Consider the following 20,567-nt stretch of genomic DNA (forward strand, 5'->3'; position numbering starts at 1 on the left):
AAGAGAAGGAAGCACATTGTAGGTGTTAGATCAAGGTCCTTTATGGCCAAGATGATAAATTGCTGCTAAGGCAGAAAGAAAATATGAGAGAATAGAAAAAGTTGTTGATGGTGTGAGAAAAGTTTGGGACTACTACAATAGCTAGCTGCCCTCTGCTCCTAGAAATAGGATGGGTTAACAGCAGAGGACACATTTCACTGTGCTTTTTTAGAATTTAGTCCAGTTGAGGGCGCTGAAGCAACATGTTGGATACCAAAGAAGAAGAAGAAGAAGAAGAAGAAAACAGCCACGCCTAATTTAATTATCCATCCAACTGATTGCTGTCCGGACAATAACCCAAAACTCAACGGAACACTGAGGAAATAACTTTCAGTGAGTAGACAACAATTGCCTCTCAGTTTTAACAAGTGTTTTCAGATGTTCAGTTTTCTTCTGTGTTAGTTTGCATACTTGTTGTGACCGTGTTAAGAGTCAACATGTGAAAAGCTTGTCCTCTCTGCAGGACATGTTATTGCTGTACCTGACACTGTCCTGCGTCGCGTTTGCTAGTGAGTATGAATCATATCACTTTACAGAAGAAATGCTACAGTATGCCACACATTTGACATTTAAATGATATTGTGCAAACCTTGCATACTGACCCCAACAACGCGTAGGCCTATAGATACATTAGCATGAGCATGCAGTGATTCGAGAAGCAGTCCTTCTAATGTTTTAAAGTAACAAAAACAGGTCAAACTTGTGGACAACAATCTAGCTTTTAAGTGATTTCAAACTCAATGGTCTATTTGTGTTGTTTGTGCAGTATTCCTTGTATTTAACATCAACTAATTTATTCTGGGAGCTATAGTTGGAGAAGTTGGAAATACTGCTATAAGAAGTAGACAAACTACGGTAGTCCTACTTTGTGTTAGCCTACAATCTGAGAACTCTTACATAACAATTTAGATAGCTGAAGGTGTTGAAATAAAAATGACAACTATCCCTGGTCACCACTGCAAGTTGTACTAAAATATCAACGTGTTTGAAGCAACTGCAGTGTGAAATACATTCCAGTATGTGGGTAATATGTCGTAATGTGTTAGCAATACGATCCAAATAAAAGGCAACACTCCCCTCCTTACATTTTTGTAACTAGAGTTTGGTGCAAGTGTCTTTTTATTGGGAACACTTTTCAGATGTGCACTTATTATGCAGAATAAGAGTCTCTAGTGCTGTGTAAACTTACTTTGATAGACTCATCTGTTTCCACCCTGATAGTGTAGCAACTTGGTAACTAAATAAAGAACATAATATTTGACATTGATTTAATTTAATTTAAAAAATCAATGACATGTAATTATTGAAACACACATTTCTGAGCTTTTTATTATGGTTTAATATGTGGTTAAATACGTTTTTGAGCTGTGAGTCTGTAGTCCGCCCATCCTCTGACCAATTTGCATAAAACAAGATAACTTAAAAAACACCTGGAGGGGTTTCCTTTCTTTCTCCAAGCATATTGCATCTTAACGTATAATATTGTATCATCTTATAGAATAAGGCTTCACTGATTTTGGGCAAAGACGTAACGGTTTATACTTATTCAGTACTATCCTAATTGAGTATTTTGTGGGCACAGGAACAAACAACACATGCTCAAAGGCTGGTTATTTAGGAACACACATTTTTTTACAATCATTTCTGTGGTTTAAATTCAAATATATCGAATTTGTCTACTTTATATTTTGCACATTCTCAGATGCTTTTTATCTGATTTATCTTGACATTCCTTCCAATCCATGTCTTCTGCACTTTTGATTAAAGGTTCATTTGCTGACGTTCAGGTGAAAACAGAGTGCTATGGCAGCCGTTTAAAACTGTATATTTAAAAGCTCTATAACATCAGAAAACCATTCTTTTTTCTTTTCCATGTGCTTTTTCAGATTGTGCTGAGAATGTAATAAGGTATTATGGGGGATATTACTCCTTTAATATTCGTAGAAAGGCCGAATATCTGGAGTTCATTCCTCTTCACAGTGTAGACCTGCCAAAGGTCCTGTGGAATCGCTCCGACCCTGCGACAAATACGGGAGGAAGAGGGCAGTTGAAGCGTAACGAATGGAAAATGGAAAACCTCAATCAGGATGACAATGGCCACTACAAAATCAGAGGAAAAGAAAAAGATGTGATGTCTTGGGTGTGGCTCGAAGTAAAAGGTAATGGAAGCTTAGTGTAAGCATTCAGACAGCTGCATATCTGTGCTATATGTTATAACATTATACTCCTTTCACATACAGCAACCATGAACTACTATGAAGCAATGGAGGATGAGATGCTAGTCATACATTATCCTTTTCCTGATACCCCATGGACTGTGACTTTTAAACCCAAGGGGGAGAACCAAGAGAAAATAATTTTGAAACCAGTCAAAAGGTATGGATCGGACCATTGGACTCTACCACATAGGACTCAACTTTGGGACTATGGCATAGAGATTAATCCTGTGGAACTCTCTGACTCCGGCACTTTTGAGTTCAGAGACCCGGAAGGCCACCTGGCTAAGATTGGGGATGTTGTGGTATTGGAGAGTGAGCAACAGCACATTATTTTGCAAAAATGTTTTAAAGAAACTGTTACAGATTATTTGATTTAACAAATTCCCCCTTCCCCCTTTTAAATCTTTTACAGAAACAGACAATACTTTTGTTAATGTTGGTGTTGCTGTTGGAATATTCTTTGCACTGTTAGTCGGCTGTTGCTGTGTGAAAAAGTGCTGCTGTAAAAAGAGCTCCTCTAAAGGGGTGGAGACGGCTCCTCCCACTGCAGCTGGACTGGGATCATATAACCCTGTAAGTATCTCGTCAAACAGGAATTTAGTCCAACGGTTTATAATATGTGTTGATTTTTACTTCAATATCGTTTTTTTAAATTGCAGGCTGTGAATCAACCTACAGGGCAAAATTATACTGCTAGACCTGCTACAAGTTACTCTTATCAGCCTTATTCCCTACCTCCCAGAGAACCTACAGCTGAGCCACCGGTAGGTGTTTTACAATGTTTTTCAAAATGTGAGTTGCGCCTCGCACTTCAGTACCAAATTCACTCCCTGTGATTCCCTTGCCAGTGCTTTACTGCTGAAGTTTTGCAAAGTGACAGTGAAACAAGAAGGACTTTTTTTCCCGGAGTATATTTATAGTTTGTGAGCTTTTGATGGCGAAGATGAATAGAAAACATTATAACACAAAGTCAAATATCTTTCGTACATACGGCAGCACTCCCATTTCTGACACCAATTTATTGGGTTTTCATTACAGGTGTACAACCCAGTGAACGTCCATGTGAGCCCCCTTCAACCTGAGGTACAAACACATACAAAGGTCCTCTTAATACATGAACACTTGTTTAACAAACACATACAGAGTCCTTACATTGGTGTTTGCCTCTTCAAAGGCAGACTCTTTTTAAAAAAAAAACTTTCTAACACTGTTTCATTAACACATGCTTTTTAAAATATTTTCCCCACTTCGGCTCTCCAGGATGCACCTCCAGGAGGGCAAGGAGTCGATCGAACCTCCACACTTGGCTCTGATTTCCTCTCCTCAGACCCTGGACCAAGATTTGAGCTGAGACTGACTTCCCCTTTCCCCCTAAGTGCAGAATCAAACTTCCCTCATGTTTATACCTCTGATAAACTCAAGTTTTTGCAAGAGGCACAATAAAAATGTCATGAGATGCAGAGTTTTAATTCAGCATTGTGCTTTGTTACTAGCCTTATTAGTACTTTATTGGGTCTGAATAATAGGTGTGATAGGTGCACACAATGAGGATCATTTAGAAAAACAAAACATCACACATTTACCCTTTGTTTACACATGACCAGACTGTGGGATAAAAACCAACAACAACCTGCTGTCAACAAAGGGTTTTGAAACCAGTACAAAATCAACTCTTGATAACTGTTTGCTACTCAATGGTAGAGGGTTAATTTTAATTTGAAGTCATAATTCAATTAAAATTGGATCCTACAAATGATGAGGTATTTTGTTCACAGGTAAGAAAGAATAAAGTTCACTTGGTGTAAACACTGTATTTTTGCTGTGGAGGGAACTGCCTTTACACACAGCATAACTTGTGTTATTTACAATATGAATGCCTTTGCCATTCACTCAGGGTATTTTAAAAATACATCATGTACACTCTGCCTTTACCATTCTGCCAAATACATTTAAGGGCATAGAGAGAAGACAGTACTATGAGGACTGAAAGTGAATCTGTGTAGCAGATTTGAAAAATAGAGGATTTAAAACACACTTAAACACTCGGGGATTATGAACCACTAGACTCAGCATCCAAACTGCTTTACTGAAATAAATATCAATATTTTTACATAGTTGTTTCTTGCCGATATTGTACAAATTCTGCCTCGGATATATCAGCGTGCCTGTGTGGCTTTATCATTACGTTCTCAGAAATGATGTGATATTTTTATTGGGGTTTCTCTTTGTCAAAATGTTAATACAACAGGAAACCGTTACACTCGATATGTTTTGTTGTTTACTTGTATATTTTGTGTAAGGTGGAGCTTTTTGACCAGAAGTTCTTCTTGTGGTTTTGAGAAACTACCTGCTTGTTAAGCCATCATATCAATTTTAAAACCATAGTCAAATCAAAACAAACAGCTGTCTGTTTGAATTGTAAAAGAGTGTTACTATATTTTGACTGGTGTTTTTTAACATAGTATTTCTCGTGGTTTTTTTAATGTTAAAAAATGAATTGCCTAACTGGTGCCGGGTACCTGGCATCCTCCTTGCTCTGCCACCTCTCCTGCATGTGTGTGGTTGTTTGTGCAGGTATATCGTAGATGCTTGAGCATGTATATCCTCTGTGTGTGTGTAATGTGTGTGTAAATACCACAGAGTGGGGAAAGAAATTTCCCTTCAAGGTATTAATAAAGTATGTCTTATTTTTCTTCTTCTTCTGGACTGTATTGAATCCCAGAGAAAAGCTGCTATTACCTGTATTTACCAAGGTAATGTAATGTTGTGTCAAATTTCATCCCAACCACATGTTTGCATTAGTGTAATGTATGTATGTATGTATGTCAATAGAAACGAAAGTAAAAGTATTAACACAACCATACAGTGATGACCAAAATATCGTCCCTGAATGTGACAGTGCATATATAAACTCACAGATGAAAATCTTTATGGTTTAGAATTTTTTTTCTATATTTGCCTTGATGTTGTTTGATGAGGGTGCTGAAAGCCTTTCTTTGCAATCAACATATTTTTCTGAGCAATAAAACATTAACTTCAAAAAAGATGAATGTGTATTTATTTTTAGTTGTTGTGCCTTATTGAATTGTAAAGGGCTCTGTGAAAATACATCCTGTGACATGTTTTTCTCTACTTTTTTGCACATATATTACAAGGGACTTCCCACTTTTGATTAAATCTGATTCATTTTAGATGTGGCAGAGCTGTTTGTGTTTCTTTTAAACTATAAAAGGGGTTATCCAGCATTTTAATGTAACATTTCTTAGAAACTGGAGGAGAATTGTTTACCTTTTTAATGGAGATTTTCAGATTTTCTATTTTTATTTCATACTCATTTGGTTGTTAAGACATTTACATCGCGTCTGTCTTGTTAAACATGCATCAAAATTGATAAATATAGCTTGTTTATTGGAAAACATTTGTTAATGCCAGGAAAGACCCCTGACAGAAGTCTGAGCTAAAAGACCTGCAATTGTAAATATAATTCATGTTTGCATCATAACTGACCCCTGGTGTCCTAACATTGTTCCAAACACGCTCCCTGGGAAAACCAAGTTGAGTATCCATCGTGTCCCTGCTTTACAAGCATGCCCATTGAGTTGTAATGGACACTAAAAAAGTACATTTACTCAAGCATTGTAATTGAGTAAAATTTGAGGTACTAGTGCTTTTAGTTACTAGTTACTTTTTCGATTGAGAGTATTAGCTTATACAAAATATGAATCAATTATTAAATCAACTTTGACTTAGAATTATAGGGGTATTTATCCAGCAGCAGCAGCAGCAGCATATAAAGTTATTCATATTAGCTCCACCTTTACCAGCTGTGATAAAAGCACATCAATAATCATAATAATAACTCAGTAATACAACATTATCACATTTTGAAATGTGCCATTACGCATAAGGAGTTCTTTTACATTTATACTTTAGCTTCAGTAAGATTTTAAATCCAGGACTTTTAATTGTAACAAAGTACTTTTTAGTTAGATGTAGTATTGCTACTTTTAATTACGTAAAACATCTGAGTACTTCTTCTGCCACTGAGCTTGGTGGCTTGATATGCTGTCTCTCGTCTACAGCAGTCTACACCAGCCATGTTGGCCCTGTAACGACGATGAATGGATGCGGCAGTGGCTCAGTAAGTAGGGACTTGGTCTTGGGACCGAAGGGTCGGACCAAATAAAAAAATGGAGTGAGCTGGTAGCTGGAGAGGTGCCAATTCTCCTCCTAGGCCACTGCCGAGGTGCCCTTGAGCAAGGCACCTAACCTCTATCTGCTCCCTTGGCGCCGGGTACCTGGCTGCCTCTCTAGCCAGGTACCTGCCTCTCTAATTTCCCTGTAAGGGATTAATAAAGTATGTCTTCTTCTTCTTCTTAGATCACAGTAATTTCCTATGGTCCTTGAACGCATTATGTGGGCATCCACAGAAACGCCCATGTTTGTGAGCCACCTCCCCCGGCCTGAACACCTAGTAATAATAAAAGCGAGTACGGGGTTTGCTCATTGACACGTTCCCATCTCAGTACTGTGAATATATTGAGGTGTGTGCACCCAATTCAGTCTTTATTAACAACAACTCGGCTTGAGTGTTTTTCATGATAGACGATGATCGTGTTGTTGTTGTTCCTCGCTGCCTTTGTTTGTATGGGTGAGTAGCCAAAGTGTACAAATATCCTAAAGTTGCTTCCAAGTCAAAAGCTTGGTCCTTTACGTTTTTTGACTCAAGGGTTAGTAATAGTTAGCCTGGAGCCCAATATTATGTCATTGCTGGAAAGTAACTTATGACATAAGCGTTACTCAGTTGTTATGCAATTACGTTAGGGCTGGGCGCTATATCGATATTTAAGATATATTTTTAAATAAGATATGGAATTAGACCATATCGCATATATCGATATAGTTCAAAATTGCGCTGTAATACTTGCTTCAGGCAAGCCGTTGATCGGAACTCTCTGCACTGCTTCCCGCGCCCCGGCTCCGCCCTCCTCTTTCATGCACAGAGGGGGGAGGGACACTCCGGCACTTCAACAAAACATGGAGAAGGCAACAATGTCTGCAGAGGGTACGGTGGAGAGCCCCTTGGTTGGTAAAAGAAAAAGCAGTAGCTCAATCATTTGGAGATGGTTCGGATACAAATTGTCAGACGAGCAACAAAACCAAGCTATATGTAGGGAGTGCCATAAGCACATTGCAGCCAGTGGTGGAAGCATTACGAATCTTTTTCATCACTTAAAAACGTGGCACAAAGTGCAATATGAAGAGTGTGTAAAACTGCGCGCTGCAGAAGCCACAGGCACAAGCCGTCCCCAACCCGACAAAGCTCCAGCCCCAAAACAAAGCTCACTGCAAGCTTCATTTCCCCGCTGTGTGCCGTATTAGAAGAAAAGCGACAAGTGGCGTGCAATAACAAAGGCGGTGTCCTTTCACATTGCCAAAGACATGGTCCCTGTTGCAACAGTGGAACAGGTCGGCTTCAAAGAGCTAATTAAAAAGCTGGACCCGAGATACGAGCTTCCCAGTCGAAACTATTTTGCACGAGAAGCACTGCCGCAAATGTATAGTGAAGTCAGACAGAACGTTGCAGGCCGGCTCGCTAACGTCACCCATTTTGCGTTGACCAGCGATATGTGGTCAAGCAGGACGTGTGAGCCGAGCGTGACAGTTCACTTCATGTAAGACTGGGAGATGAAAACAGCTTGTCTCCAAACAAGGCTCATTTTATTTAAGATATTTTATTTATTTAAATGTGCACCTTACGGAGCTTTGTTATACAGTGTTTATGTTTAGATTTTATAGTGAGTTTTCAATGAAACTACTCGTATTTGGCTTTGACTTTGACTGAGCATTTCATTTCACAGCTCTCACTTTGCGGGAAAAAAATCGGGATATATATCGTATATCGATATTCAACCTAAATATATCGGGATATGACTTTTGGTCCATATCGCCCAGCCCTAAATTACGTGTAATGTTATTTCCAATGAATGCTACTTTAGACTGGTAAATAGTTACTTAAAATGATCAAATATATGATTTAGGTATAGGTTTTCTTGTACATTTTGATTATATTTTTGGTCTCGTTACATGTTTATAAACCTTCACAAGATATTCATTTGTGCACTTGAGTTATAATATCAACTACATCCCTAATTTAACAATAACTAGCAAAAAAATATCTTTAGATCAAGCTGAATTTTGAATTGTAGGAGCTACTTTTAGTAAGTATGTTTTCTTTGTTTTAATATTGCTACCATTCAAAAAACAAGTGGCCTTTAAGTACACTATATATCATCCAGGGCTTCTGCCAAAACAGTCTGTGACTTTTATTCACAATCATTTATCAGATTTAAAATGTTAATACTTTTAATGTGCATGCATTTTGCTTGGATCATAGGCTCAATCATACGAACTTACTTGGTAAATTGCTTTGCTAAAGTTATCCATGAGGTATAGCTTACTAACAGATAGCTGGCTAACCTTAGCTTAGGTGAAGGTTCACTAGCTGTCTGCCCCTGCTTTCGTCACTCTTGGCTTATAGAAAAACAAAATATAGAACTTTAGCTGCATTTAACAGCTCAGAAAAGCAAATCGATTATAGTACATTGTTGAATAAAGTAAAATTGCTGAATACTAATAATGATCCATGTTTGTGAGGGGGTTCATTCATAACTGTTCTGTTGTATTTTCCCTCTCTAGGCCTGTCAGAGCAGCATTATGTCGCAGAGTATGGGGACTCTCTGAATTTACAGCTTCCTAATAAGCCCCAGTCCATGGAGTTCACTCCCAAGTACAGCTCAAATGTGACCATCTTGTGGAAATGGGGTTACCCTTTGACCTCATTGGACGGAAGGCGGAAATACACGGGGATCTTCTTTGAGATTCATAATTTAACTCAGAAAGACATCGGCCGCTACGTAATGAAAGGCAAAAACCGGTATCAACTGAAAACCTACACAGTTGAGGTAAAAGGTAAATATCCTTTTTAGTTGTCAATTTTATCAATTAAAATGTGCTATCCTTGCGTGTCTTTTTGTCAAGATATTGTTGGTGACACACCAGTTCTTATACTTAACGTGGTACAACCTGTTTGTAAGGAAGCTAACTATGAGGCTTTTCATAATTTTATACAAAATACAATCAGTTTATTTTTTGTTGATAGGGATGTCAACCTTGTCAACTCTCTGCAATCAAACCATAGATCTTCAAAATCCAGCATGCTATATGAAAGACTAAACTATAAACTTAGACTGAAAACCAACACTGTACGGGAGAAGTGTTTGATCTGAAAAGTTTTACAGAAATTGCTTTCATGTGCTCTCTTTGTGTTCACTGTCTTCCAGCAAAAACAGAGTCCTTTCATAAGACTCCTGGTACACACATCCAATTCTCTGCTAAACTGGAACCAAACTCCTGCAACATTTACTTCTCACCAGAAGGCAAACTTAGCAAGAGGATGATGGAGATTGTGATGGTTCGTCATGGCAAGCTGCAGAGGGGTTTGGATGAATTTGGTCTCTTCGAGTTCAATCTGTATGAGCCATGTGGGATTTACAATAAGGCGCTGCAGATCGCATACAAGGGACGCTATGAGATCAGGGATGAAAACGATGACAGGGCCTTAGAGGTGTATCTGCATATGGAGCGTAAGTAACCTGTGTGTTTAACAATAAGACTTATAGTCAGACGACTGTTATTATACCTATATATAGCTCCATGTGTGTTTGTGCCAATGCTCAAGGTGAGAATCCTTAATATCATGTTTTATAGCTAAATTGAAGCCCCTCAGAATCAACATAAATAGCTTCTTGTACCTCAAATGTTTTTGTTTTATCCTTAGCCAAGTGTTTATTTAGTCTTGATCTGTTGTATTTTACAGAATGACTCCCTTGAACTTCTCTCAAGCAAGGAGATATGTGTAAACCGATGCTCTCAAGAAGGTGTTTGTAGCCGTATTTTTGAGGAGATATCTTTTTAAACGTTAGGACATAAACCCCAAAAAATCCTCCTTGAAATCCATACTAACTAATATTAAAGGCCAAATAACTTTAATGAAACCGTTCCACATTTTGGAACCTTTTTTATCTGCTAACATGCAAAGTGTTAGATACTTTAATGATGATACAGTAAATATAATGAAACAGGAGTCTCTTAGTTTAGCTTAGCCCAAAGATAAAAATAAATAAAAACAATCTTCTCACTTAAGTAATTCAGTAAGAAAAAGTGATTAACCAACTGTCACAAGATCTTTTTTTCCTGAGCTGATAACGGCTGCTATGCTTTGTGAGAGACAAAACCTGAAATGTAACGAAACCATACAGAGGAGTGTTATGTTCTCAGGAGGTTTTGGTCTTGTGCTTACTGTCTTCCAGCAAGCGTTATGACCTATGAACGGAAATCTGGTGCAGAACTCAGCTTAAAGTTGGATCTGGAACCAAACGCCTGCAACATTCACTTCTTCGGAAAGTCATCGTTTGATATAGTTCTTCAAGGCAAGCTGCAAAGAGATTTGGATGAATATGATTGCAATGGATTTTATCTGATAAAGCCATGTGGGATTTTAAATGAGGCCCTCCAGATGTCATGCCAGGGACGCTATGAGATCAGAGATCAGAATGACGACAGGGCCTTAGTGATGGAACTGGAAATGCATGGTAAGGAACTTGCATCTCTTCTTTAATAAGTGTCCAATGACTGCTCTTGAATTTCCACCTTGTCCTAAAAACTGTTTACCTCCTGGCGACATCTTTCTTTTTATGTCCAAGAAAGATTTATAATAACACAAATCAGAAAAAAAGCAGGATATCCTTGCAGTACTGTAACCAAAGCAGCATATTAATATTTATATGCACACACACACATTCTTGCAAATGACATGATCAGTCAGTCAGCACCATCTTAAAATGTTTCTGCTCATTGACTCTCTGTTTCAGCACCTTTTGAGCTATCGTCTGTTGGTATTGGTGTTGGTATTTTCTTCTCCCCACTTTTGTTGTGTATCGTGAGTTACTGCTGCTGTAGAGGCAGCTCCTCCAAAAACAAGACATCTGAGAATGAAGCTGCTGACCCTGATGTACAATACGAAGAGGTGAGTCTATCTGTGTGAACACTATTGTGTGGCGTTGTAAGTATTGTTGGTAATATACTAATTCCCCGTTGTGTTTCTGGTTAAATCTATACTGCAGTACGACCTTGAGCCTGTCCGACTGCGGCCAGATCAAGTCAGCGAGCCCTCTGTGACACTTTATCCCGCTCAGCCTTCTCTTACTCCAACCGACCCGCTGGTTAGTGTGTGTTGCATTTCAGAGAGAGAACTTCTCTATATAAACTGCACTGTTTTATTCTTCTCTATTTCTAATCTGTTTCTTCTTGCCCTATTTTATTTTTAAATGTATTTTATTGTTGTATGTCTTATATACATTATGTTGTATAGTTGGAGGAGCTTGGGATTTAAGATCGTCATTGCCATTTCTGCACTGTAGCTACTGTGCATATGACAATAAAACCTTTGAATCTCTCTTGTTTTCTCAAACACTTGAGCTCCGTTTATGCTTTTACCTCTCCACTAATTACATGTTATATGTTGCTTCACTCTGCAGATACACAATCATCCTTCTGAGGAGATGCCACCAACGTATGCTGAGGTATAAAATGATGAATATAAAATGGAATTGTATCTTTCAACATCTGTTTACAACTTCTTTGGTAACTTGAATTAAAATAACTTGTCTTATTTGCTAAATCTCACAATATCCCGACAGTAATCTATGAAAACATTTTTTTTGTATAACTCTCCCCGCCTCTCGCAATATTCCACTTCGTCTGGGTGAAATCAACCCATCAAAGCTGTATTGCCTAACATAGTTTTCATATCATATTAAAGTCTACTGGTGTTGGAAACAGTCTAGCCAATCCTAAGCAGGGGTAGCTTTCTCATCATATCTCATCCATGTTGGCCGAATTTAGAAAGTCTTAATCATACTATTATTCTACTGTTCATTCGGATTAACCCTAGCCTAACATAGCAGCCCTGCCAGCCTCTTACTCCTGAATGTGTATATTTTGTTTTATTCACTCAATATAGCATATTCATTCTGAAACCAATGGATTCATGCTACTTATCAAAGTACATGTAATACATTTAATAATGATATTTTCCATGTAGCATCTTTTAAAGAGTCTTGATTTTGTTTTGGCTCAAAATGATCTCGCTTGTGATACTTCTTCGACATGTTTGTCTTGTTTTCTGCAGGTTTTGGCTGCATCAGGGCAAACAGACGCTCCAACCTTCCCTGTCCACTCTGACCCTGAGCCGCGGTTTGAAGTGAAGGGGATGACCTTTCCCTCCGCTCCCCCACTCAAGTCAGACTCAACTATCTCTGATGTTTATACCTCAAGCAAACTCAACTTCCTCTGAGAGCCTTGATTTTGAAAGATACACCCAAATGTGTAAGCTCATTTATATTATGGGAATAGTCTGGCATTTGGGAAGTATTCTTGTTCATCAGTGGCTTCCTGGAGTATCTGCTGGAAACCAATCCCAGCCAAGAAATGGTCCTTAAAACCTTAAAACTGGGTTCTGTTGTTTTTACACTTTTTTTTTAACCGATTAAACAAGATAAGTTGTTAGTGAGCTTTTAGAGGTGCAGGTTGGTAAAGTTAGCCAAGCTAGCTGTTGGCATGTTGCTGGGTCCTAATTCTAGTACCAAATAGTTAAGTGTATAAGTGCATTTACACTAAGACGTTTGGCAAAATGCTGAGCACTGAGTACCCTGAAAGTACACTCGTTATTGTTAAAAAGTTGAGTGTGGAATGTTGGACAGTTCTCACACTCAACAATCACCATCTTGGCTACGTAATGGAAGTGGCCAGACCAGTCACAATGTGGTTGCTATGGGGAACACAGAACTATAAAAACGAATGTTATACTTGTGCTCTTTTCAAACTTTTAATATACCATGAAACATACCAATGTATGTATGTGTGTGTGTGTGTGTGTGTGTGTGTGTGTGTGTGTGTGTGTGTGTGTGTGTGTGTGTGTGTGTGTGTGTGTGTGTGTGTGTGTGTGTGTGTGTGTGTGTGTGTGTGTGTGTGTGTGTATGTATACGTATGTACTGTTAAAAGGAAGCAGTCCATAATGGTTTGGTACTGCAAACAGTAGTGAAAAGCAGCAGTGTGCATTTTAAGACAATGCTACTCAGCTGGGCTAGGCTAATTAGGCTAACCTGCTGCTGGCAGTTATTTAAGTTTTACAGACCAGAATATAAGACTTTGTGCCCAAGGATCACACATTCCATACCAAAGGCAAAAAGGACCTTTCTGAGTAACACTTGAAGAGCTAATGGGTCATATGTCAGGGATGAACCATTTACTGCAGACCAGCTTAACTGGATATTTTTTACGTAGGACACATATATAGAGTAGCCTTAATTGATGCAAAGCTCACTGTATTTACTCATATGCTAATTTTCAGGTTCATATTTGTACTAGGTGCCTCTCCTGTGACATGTTTACATGCTTTAATGTTCAAATAGTGCTTTATTTTTTTCATACTGCCTCTTGTCATCCTCTGTCTGAAACCAGAGCCCAGTCTGCTCTGATTGGTAAGCCATTTCATGCACAAACACCTATACAACACACTCCTCATATTACTTGAGTTACTGCATGTAATTCAGCTTGAGTGTATTTACAAACGTTTATTTGATGCTTGTATTATTAAGCATGAATGTGAATTCAATTCATTTCTGAAGGAGCTGTAGATCTTTATTTATATTTATATTTATATATATATATATACTAACCACTGTATTTCATTGTCTTACGTAAGTCACAAACACACACAAATGTCAGTGTGCTAATGTGTATTAAGTGTCTTGTAAAGTGATTGTTTGATAGTAAAAAATATCACAAGCACCAGTTGCCTTGTACATAATTTCAATGGCATAGAAACACCTCTGCACCACATTTATCAACATTGTACCATAGGTGCATTACTCCTATGTTACTACATATTTTTTAAATGTATTGTAGTTTTGTGACGTGACCACAAGCACCACCCATCCAACATTTCATCACAAAGCCAAAAGTTTATCAATGCATTTAAAATCCCTTCTTCAATTCCTGTCCAAAAAGGATGATCTACTGAAAAGCACCGGTAACCCCAACTATGAGAAAACAAAACAAATGTTTAGCATATGAACATTTCATCGAAGGCACCCTTTGATGAAATTTCAACACCTTAACTTAAAAACAAGTTGTTAAATATGCTCATACTGTATTTTCATATATTGTTTTGTTTCCTCACAACAACATTTGTTTCAGGTCAAATCAAAATTGCTAGAGCTGTAAGCCGCTTGGCGGTGGTGAAAACTACTCTGATATTCAGTGCTTTCTTTTAAGTTGGTTTGGCAAACTAGATAGCAGATTGTTTCTTATGGACTTATTACTTCACACTGTACTGTTTACATTTATATTGACTTGACTTTACCATTCTTTCACACTCAATGTAATTGATATCCCACTTTCATATTTTGTTAGCTGAAATTTAGCACTTCAATAGTGTTACATTTGTCAGATAGTTTGCAAAAAAAATTCACAGCCAACTTTTATGTTTTCACTCTTTTAGTTGGTTTTCTTTTCTTTTTTGAGATGTTTATATTGTATGGTTGTTTATTTTCTACTTTCTCAATATGGGATTAATAAAGTATAGCAGTTAGCTCTGTTTTGGCCTCCCCCTGAGGGAAATATCTAGTTGCTAAGTCTGGTTATTTGCGATAAAAAGTGATTGCTAGTGAACCAAGCTATTCAATTTAAGGGACGAAAAATCAAAACAATGAGCTGTAAAACACTGTAAAGCTAACTGATCCTAATGAAATAATCAAGATTAAGTGACACCTTTCACATTCCAGATTATAATCATTGAATTTATTGTTATTTTAACATTTTTGGTAAACCATAGCAGCTTTAAAGTCACAGTCTTCATTAAACTGATTTGATCATCTAATATTAGATATTTTCTTTTTGCAATAACTTAGTCAAATGATTATTTTGTAAATGCATTTATGTCTACAATCACATGACCTTAGCATTCTATCTTTCTGTGATGATGCAGTGAGGCGGTGACAGGGAGTTAGTTTCACTGTGATTTATATCTTTCCACTGTGCACTTTAACACAACAAAGTGTAGGGGGGAAGTGAGTCTTACTGCTATAGGGTGAGCTAGCAGGAAGGATCATTCTGGCACCGAGGTCAGGTTTTTCCACTCGGCTGGAGCAGCAGTGGGGGTTGGAGGCCGTTAGTATGAATCCGGAGGATCAGAAAAGCTTCCAGTTGACTGAGCAGCGTGAACCAACCAGGCACAGGGGACAAAAGAGGCCATGGACAAGATGTAGGTTAGCTTAGGTCGAGGATACTAATGTCTCATTTCCAGTACATGGTTCAGCTGAACTCGACTCACTGTCAGTGCCAGTTTCTTTTTCTGTATTTCGTTATAGAATGGTACCCCTTTAGGGACTGCTGGATTCCTAGCTGATCCCCATAGGGACATAAAAACTCCCCTGACAACGAGACGCTTACAGAAGTCTTTTATTGGCAGCCAAACAGGGAAACGTCTTCCCAACAACTTCCAGATCATCTGCACAAGGGACTCCAAATTAATGGAGCATTGTAGTACTACACTGGAGGAGTAGGTCACACCTTTTTATTGGAGTTTAGTGCTCTTTTTATTTTATATAATTATTTCAATGAAAGTTCTGTATTTTTTGGTTGAAACTCTGATTTGTTTTTAATAGCTTCTATGTAAAGTGACCCATTGATTTCCAATCCATAGTATAACATATTACTACACTGGACACCTTTTTTATTTATGTTATGGCTTGTTTATAATAAGAATATTGGTATTAAAAGCAGTTTCAGCATTATTTTTTTTCAGGAAAAGTCTTGTTTGTTTATCCAATAGCTTCATAACTTCAAATCAATAAAGCATTTGATATCTACATTGGAAAAGTAGGGTACACCTTTTTAGTTTCCTTTGAAGTGATTTACCTATTTTAGATGAACATTTTAAGAAAATCCAGCAGTTTCCTTTTTGAATGGTCAAATGACAGTCCCTCCAAAGCAATGCAGAATGGTATTACTACACAGGAGAAACAGGACACATTTCTTTGGACTTGATTTGGAGTCCCAGGGCAACCTGACATGAGTCAGGAGGTATTGAAAAGTTTAACACTTTCCAATGTAAAACTTCTGAATGATCATTAAAATATTTATATAAAATAGAGGGTAGACTGAAATCGGCTGGGCGCTAACTTTCCTCTGAGTGCCTACAATCGGTGAAACTCAGTTAGAATACCAGAGTGAATGTCTGTTGAATATCAAACCCAAAAACACAAATCAGGGTCTGTTTGTCAGTCAGCCGTTTTTTGTCAGGGCTAGATTACCTCAACAAATATTGGATGGATTGCAATGACATTTGGTGGGCTGAAGAATGAATGGTGCCACAGAAATGAATACATAATGACTTTCAACACACCTTTTGTGAAAGGACACCATAAGTTTAAATTTGGAAATGTCCAATACTTAAGCATTACCTTGTAACTTCAGCATGTTAACATTGTCACTGTGAGGCATACTGATGTTAGCATGGCTGTCTTATTTAATTGAGAATCTTGTAAAATGTTGCCCTTCACTTTTATTCGTAGGAAAGACAATACAAAAAGAAGACAGTTAAAGATCTTTTCAAAATAGTCTTGCTATTGTAGCCCTTTTACTACCTTTGTGTCTCAGTGATTACAGCTCTTTATAGAGTCCAAATAATCGATGTGGTGTCATTACTTTTGTCTTTCTTTCAGTGCAAACAAACAGTGCATTTCTCGTTTAAAAATCCCACAGATTACTTTATTTCCCATAAAAGTTTAACAAAACATATAGAAAGAATCCAAGATATTGTTTTCTTAAAAGACATTTCCACCACTTTTGTCCATCTCTGCTCACTATTCGCCTTTCCTCTTCTCCACTACCTTTACCCGGCCCTCGAGGGTGCTCAGCCTCTGCTCCACTGTACAAGTCTTTTCAGAGCAGGAAGTGAGTAGAGTCAACAGGACACATCCCAGCACCAGGCCCCCCACTCGAACCGCTGTGGTGTCTGCAGTGGCAGTCTTCTCAGTCACAATTAGTCCAAAAAGCCAGAGCGCCAAGACGGTTTTCACCACCCAGAATACCCGCTTCACCAAGCAGATGAGCACACGGAGAACGATGGTCAGCACCCAGTAGCCAATGAGGGCCACCAGACCCCACTGGGCGATGGCAGCCACGCCCTCGGGGGTGAAGAGGGGCAAAGTAAGAGCAACTGTGGAGAGAGATTTTCATCAGGAATAAGGCTTAAAAATACTAGTCTGCAACACAGGAAGCAACAGTGGTAAACATTCACACTTGAGGAGTGGCATACAAATTGCCTGAGGGAGAGGCACGTCTGCATATTTTCACTTGAAACTTTCCCTGCCAAGGATCCTCTCTTATAGCAGACAATTTGCAACAATCTACATAAACACTGAAGAAAAAGTGGAGAGTGCAGAAAAGCTTGAAGTTGAACATCCCGGTACCCACCATCAAATCCTGTGACCCGGAGGATCTCTGCGACGTAAACAGCAATAACGTTCAGGCCACTGGCAGCTCCTTCAGCGAGGAATCGGATCACCATCTGGAAAAACTGTGGTGGTGTAGAGAGGGTGGAGACATATTTGATTAAACAAGTTAGCTATGAAGAAAAACAGCATTCTAAAGGCAACTATACTCATGCCGAGAACAGCCTATATATATTGTCAAATGCACAGGCAGATACAATGCATTCTGACTGATATTCACAGTGTTTGTTTATACACACTTGATGATTAAATAAATAGAGTACTCATGTGTGACTGAACGACTCATATGTGACTATATGACTAGAAGTGCTGCTGAGCTGCACCTTAAGATAGAAGAAGTATTGTATTGTAGACTTGGGCAAACGGCTGTGCATGCAAGTGACAGCTGGATAGTGACCCTCGCTATTCCTGTAGAGTCTGCTCACCATCCCCCAAATCACAAACCATACACACACACACACACACACCTCAACAGGCAGGGTCAAGGCTAGCTCTGTGAGTTGAACAAGTATCTTATCTACACCTGTTGCGCTACACACTGGCTACAAGGGCACTGTCAAGCACCTGCCACTTCATGTCAGTGTGTATTCAAACTGAAAATACCCTTGATCATTTACAGTTCAAATTAGGATCAAATTGCCAACCAATTAAATGTTTAAGTGAGTTTTACAACACTAATGCAACATTGCAGTGTCTTTTAATAGGCTTGCAAACAGCCATTAATGTACTGATTTGTGCACTGTAAAGTACTGTAGCAAGCAATGGATGACAAATACATTGATGTAATTTTGCTGTGTAACATTATTGGACGCTGTCAGTTCGGCTCGCATTCTTTTGTCTAACTTCTGCCTTGCAAATTTGATCACTGAATCACATTATTTTTGCATTTTAAACTGGGTTTTGGCCATTGAAAGAGTAAAAGCATATCCAGAACTCATTCATTAAAAAGCTATTTGTTATCCAAGGATCATGTTCACACCCTATACTTTGCATTCAGAGCTACCAGTCATGTTAAACAAGCCTGCTTATCAGCTTGCCAGCACTTGCACACACAAAACAAGTAGGACTTTTTTGTGGCCCTTTCATGCAAGCACCACTATACAGAAACACACACAAAGCCACAGCTTCACTACAGGCATGCTCCTACTCTATAACTAACTAACTATAACGTGACATGAACAAAACAGATCCACAGGAGAGGACTCTGGTTTAAGCACCATGTCAGAGCAGTAGCTGGAGATACCCAGGAGGTTTCTTACCATGGCCACTGTATAGACGTGTTCCTGGCCAAGCATTGACTCAAGAAACAACACTGCACTCTGGGGAAAAGGGAGCCACCGCCGAGTAGAAGTAGAAGAGTGTGAGTCATGGGGTGAGGGTAATGCAGGGGGATAAGATGTGAAATGAGGGCAGTAAAGATGAGGGGGATCAGGGGAGAGATTAACAAGTTGAGGGGCATGATGGGGAGAGGAATGTGTGAAGGGGGAAGAAATGGATGGAGAGATGAAAGGTTTGGAAGGAAAATTAGTGAACATCAGAGCAAACAGTGAAGTTAGACCAAAACCACCCCGGATATTAGAATTTAAGAAAAAAGAGGAGAGTGTAAAGCCACTTCCTGGTGAGAGAAACAGTAGCGATATCAACCATAGGGACACTTCTGGTCTGTACCTCAGCAGTTGACCGGATCACGCCGCTTCCAACAACTGACTCAGCGTACCACTGGACTTCCTGGCAGGTTCCCGAGATCAGAGTACCGAGAGTGACCGCCGGTGGGCTCTCCCCGCTCGGCTTGGCCTGCTCCGCTCCTGCCGAGCCCAGCGCCAGCACCAACACATAGGTGGTGGTGAGGAGGAAAACCCGAGCCGTGGACCATCCACCGCGCCCAGCGCCAGACGCACCAAAAGTCATCGTGAGGGATTTGAGAACAAAAGAACAAAAATGTGCCAAAATGTGTGTGCACCGGTTAAATAAGCTTTAGCCCAGATCCGGTTAAGCAGCTCGTGTTCAATGACTGTAAATCAAAGACTTAAAAATGGCTTCTGTTGAGAGCATCGGCTACAGAGCGGTTTTTAAACCAACACGCTGCAGTTCACAATAGGCAGAACATATATGCGCCAGCTTGTAAAAACAAAACAAAAAACGGTTCAAGGGTTCAATTTTCAAATTAGACAAAAAATGTACAAAAATACAAAAGACACACCGTAAAAACTCCCAAATGTTGCGAGAATTTAATTATAAACTTTGGCAGCGCTTCATATATCCAATTTAGGACCGCTCAGCTCCGTAGAGGACACTCCAGCATTGGCTATATTTGGTAAGGAACTGTTAAAGGCTTAAGAACCAGCATCGATCCAGATATCTCACAGGGTGAAGAAATGCAGATGAAAGTTATTCTAAAAACAAATATAGTTCAGAAATTCCCCCGAAAGTTTTTCTGTTGTAGCTTTGCGCGTATGAGAAAACGCTAAAACGCGGTGACGTTGAGCTGACCACGACTTTCTAAAGCTTCTTATTTCAGCTCTTAGCTTCACGCAAGTAAGGTTCGGTGTTCCTTTGTCTCTGAGCTTGCATCAAATGGTCTGCCTTGATGGATTATATTGCACAACCTATGAAAGAAACCGCCCTTGTCGCTGTCCTCGCATGGCGCTCCCTTCCTTGCAGCGTTTCT

General features: G+C 39.0%; 3 protein-coding genes across 6 annotated transcripts; 2 read left to right on the forward strand and 1 right to left on the reverse strand.

Annotated features, from left to right (window-relative positions):
• Positions 1 to 227: 227 nt before the first annotated feature.
• Positions 228 to 5,121, forward strand: LOC134860185 (uncharacterized). 3 transcript variants are annotated; one of them, XM_063877047.1, is made up of 8 exons: positions 228 to 372; positions 503 to 548; positions 1,926 to 2,198; positions 2,280 to 2,570; positions 2,671 to 2,831; positions 2,918 to 3,022; positions 3,297 to 3,359; positions 3,519 to 5,121. In XM_063877047.1, the coding sequence occupies exons 2-8, from the start codon at positions 506 to 508 to the stop codon at positions 3,699 to 3,701; spliced, it is 1,119 nt and encodes a 372-aa protein (XP_063733117.1). In that variant the 5' UTR covers positions 228 to 372; positions 503 to 505; the 3' UTR covers positions 3,702 to 5,121. The 3 variants fall into 3 exon arrangements, with proteins under 3 accessions (XP_063733117.1, XP_063733118.1, XP_063733119.1); XM_063877048.1 differs by having other exon boundaries at positions 3,297 to 3,341; XM_063877049.1 differs by having other exon boundaries at positions 237 to 372; positions 2,020 to 2,198.
• Positions 5,122 to 6,729: 1,608 nt separating this feature from the next.
• Positions 6,730 to 15,004, forward strand: LOC134859354 (uncharacterized). The gene is made up of 8 exons (XM_063875793.1): positions 6,730 to 6,909; positions 8,958 to 9,230; positions 9,602 to 9,904; positions 10,631 to 10,912; positions 11,192 to 11,346; positions 11,444 to 11,542; positions 11,858 to 11,902; positions 12,511 to 15,004. The coding sequence occupies exons 1-8, from the start codon at positions 6,867 to 6,869 to the stop codon at positions 12,673 to 12,675; spliced, it is 1,365 nt and encodes a 454-aa protein (XP_063731863.1). The 5' UTR covers positions 6,730 to 6,866; the 3' UTR covers positions 12,676 to 15,004.
• Positions 15,005 to 16,930: 1,926 nt separating this feature from the next.
• Positions 16,931 to 20,545, reverse strand: si:dkey-74k8.3 (voltage-gated monoatomic cation channel TMEM109). Of its 2 annotated transcripts, XM_063875794.1 has the most exons (4): positions 19,568 to 20,545; positions 19,159 to 19,218; positions 17,862 to 17,964; positions 16,931 to 17,604 (listed from the first exon to the last, which is right to left on the reverse strand). In XM_063875794.1, the coding sequence occupies exons 1-4, from the start codon at positions 19,805 to 19,807 to the stop codon at positions 17,249 to 17,251; spliced, it is 759 nt and encodes a 252-aa protein (XP_063731864.1). In that variant the 5' UTR covers positions 19,808 to 20,545; the 3' UTR covers positions 16,931 to 17,248. The 2 variants fall into 2 exon arrangements, with proteins under 2 accessions (XP_063731864.1, XP_063731865.1); XM_063875795.1 differs by lacking the exon at positions 19,159 to 19,218.
• Between the last annotated feature and the right edge of the window lie 22 nt (positions 20,546 to 20,567).

The sequence above is a fragment of the Eleginops maclovinus genome, chromosome 23 (genome assembly GCF_036324505.1).
Source record: "Eleginops maclovinus isolate JMC-PN-2008 ecotype Puerto Natales chromosome 23, JC_Emac_rtc_rv5, whole genome shotgun sequence".
Taxonomy (NCBI): Eukaryota; Metazoa; Chordata; class Actinopteri; order Perciformes; family Eleginopidae; genus Eleginops; species Eleginops maclovinus.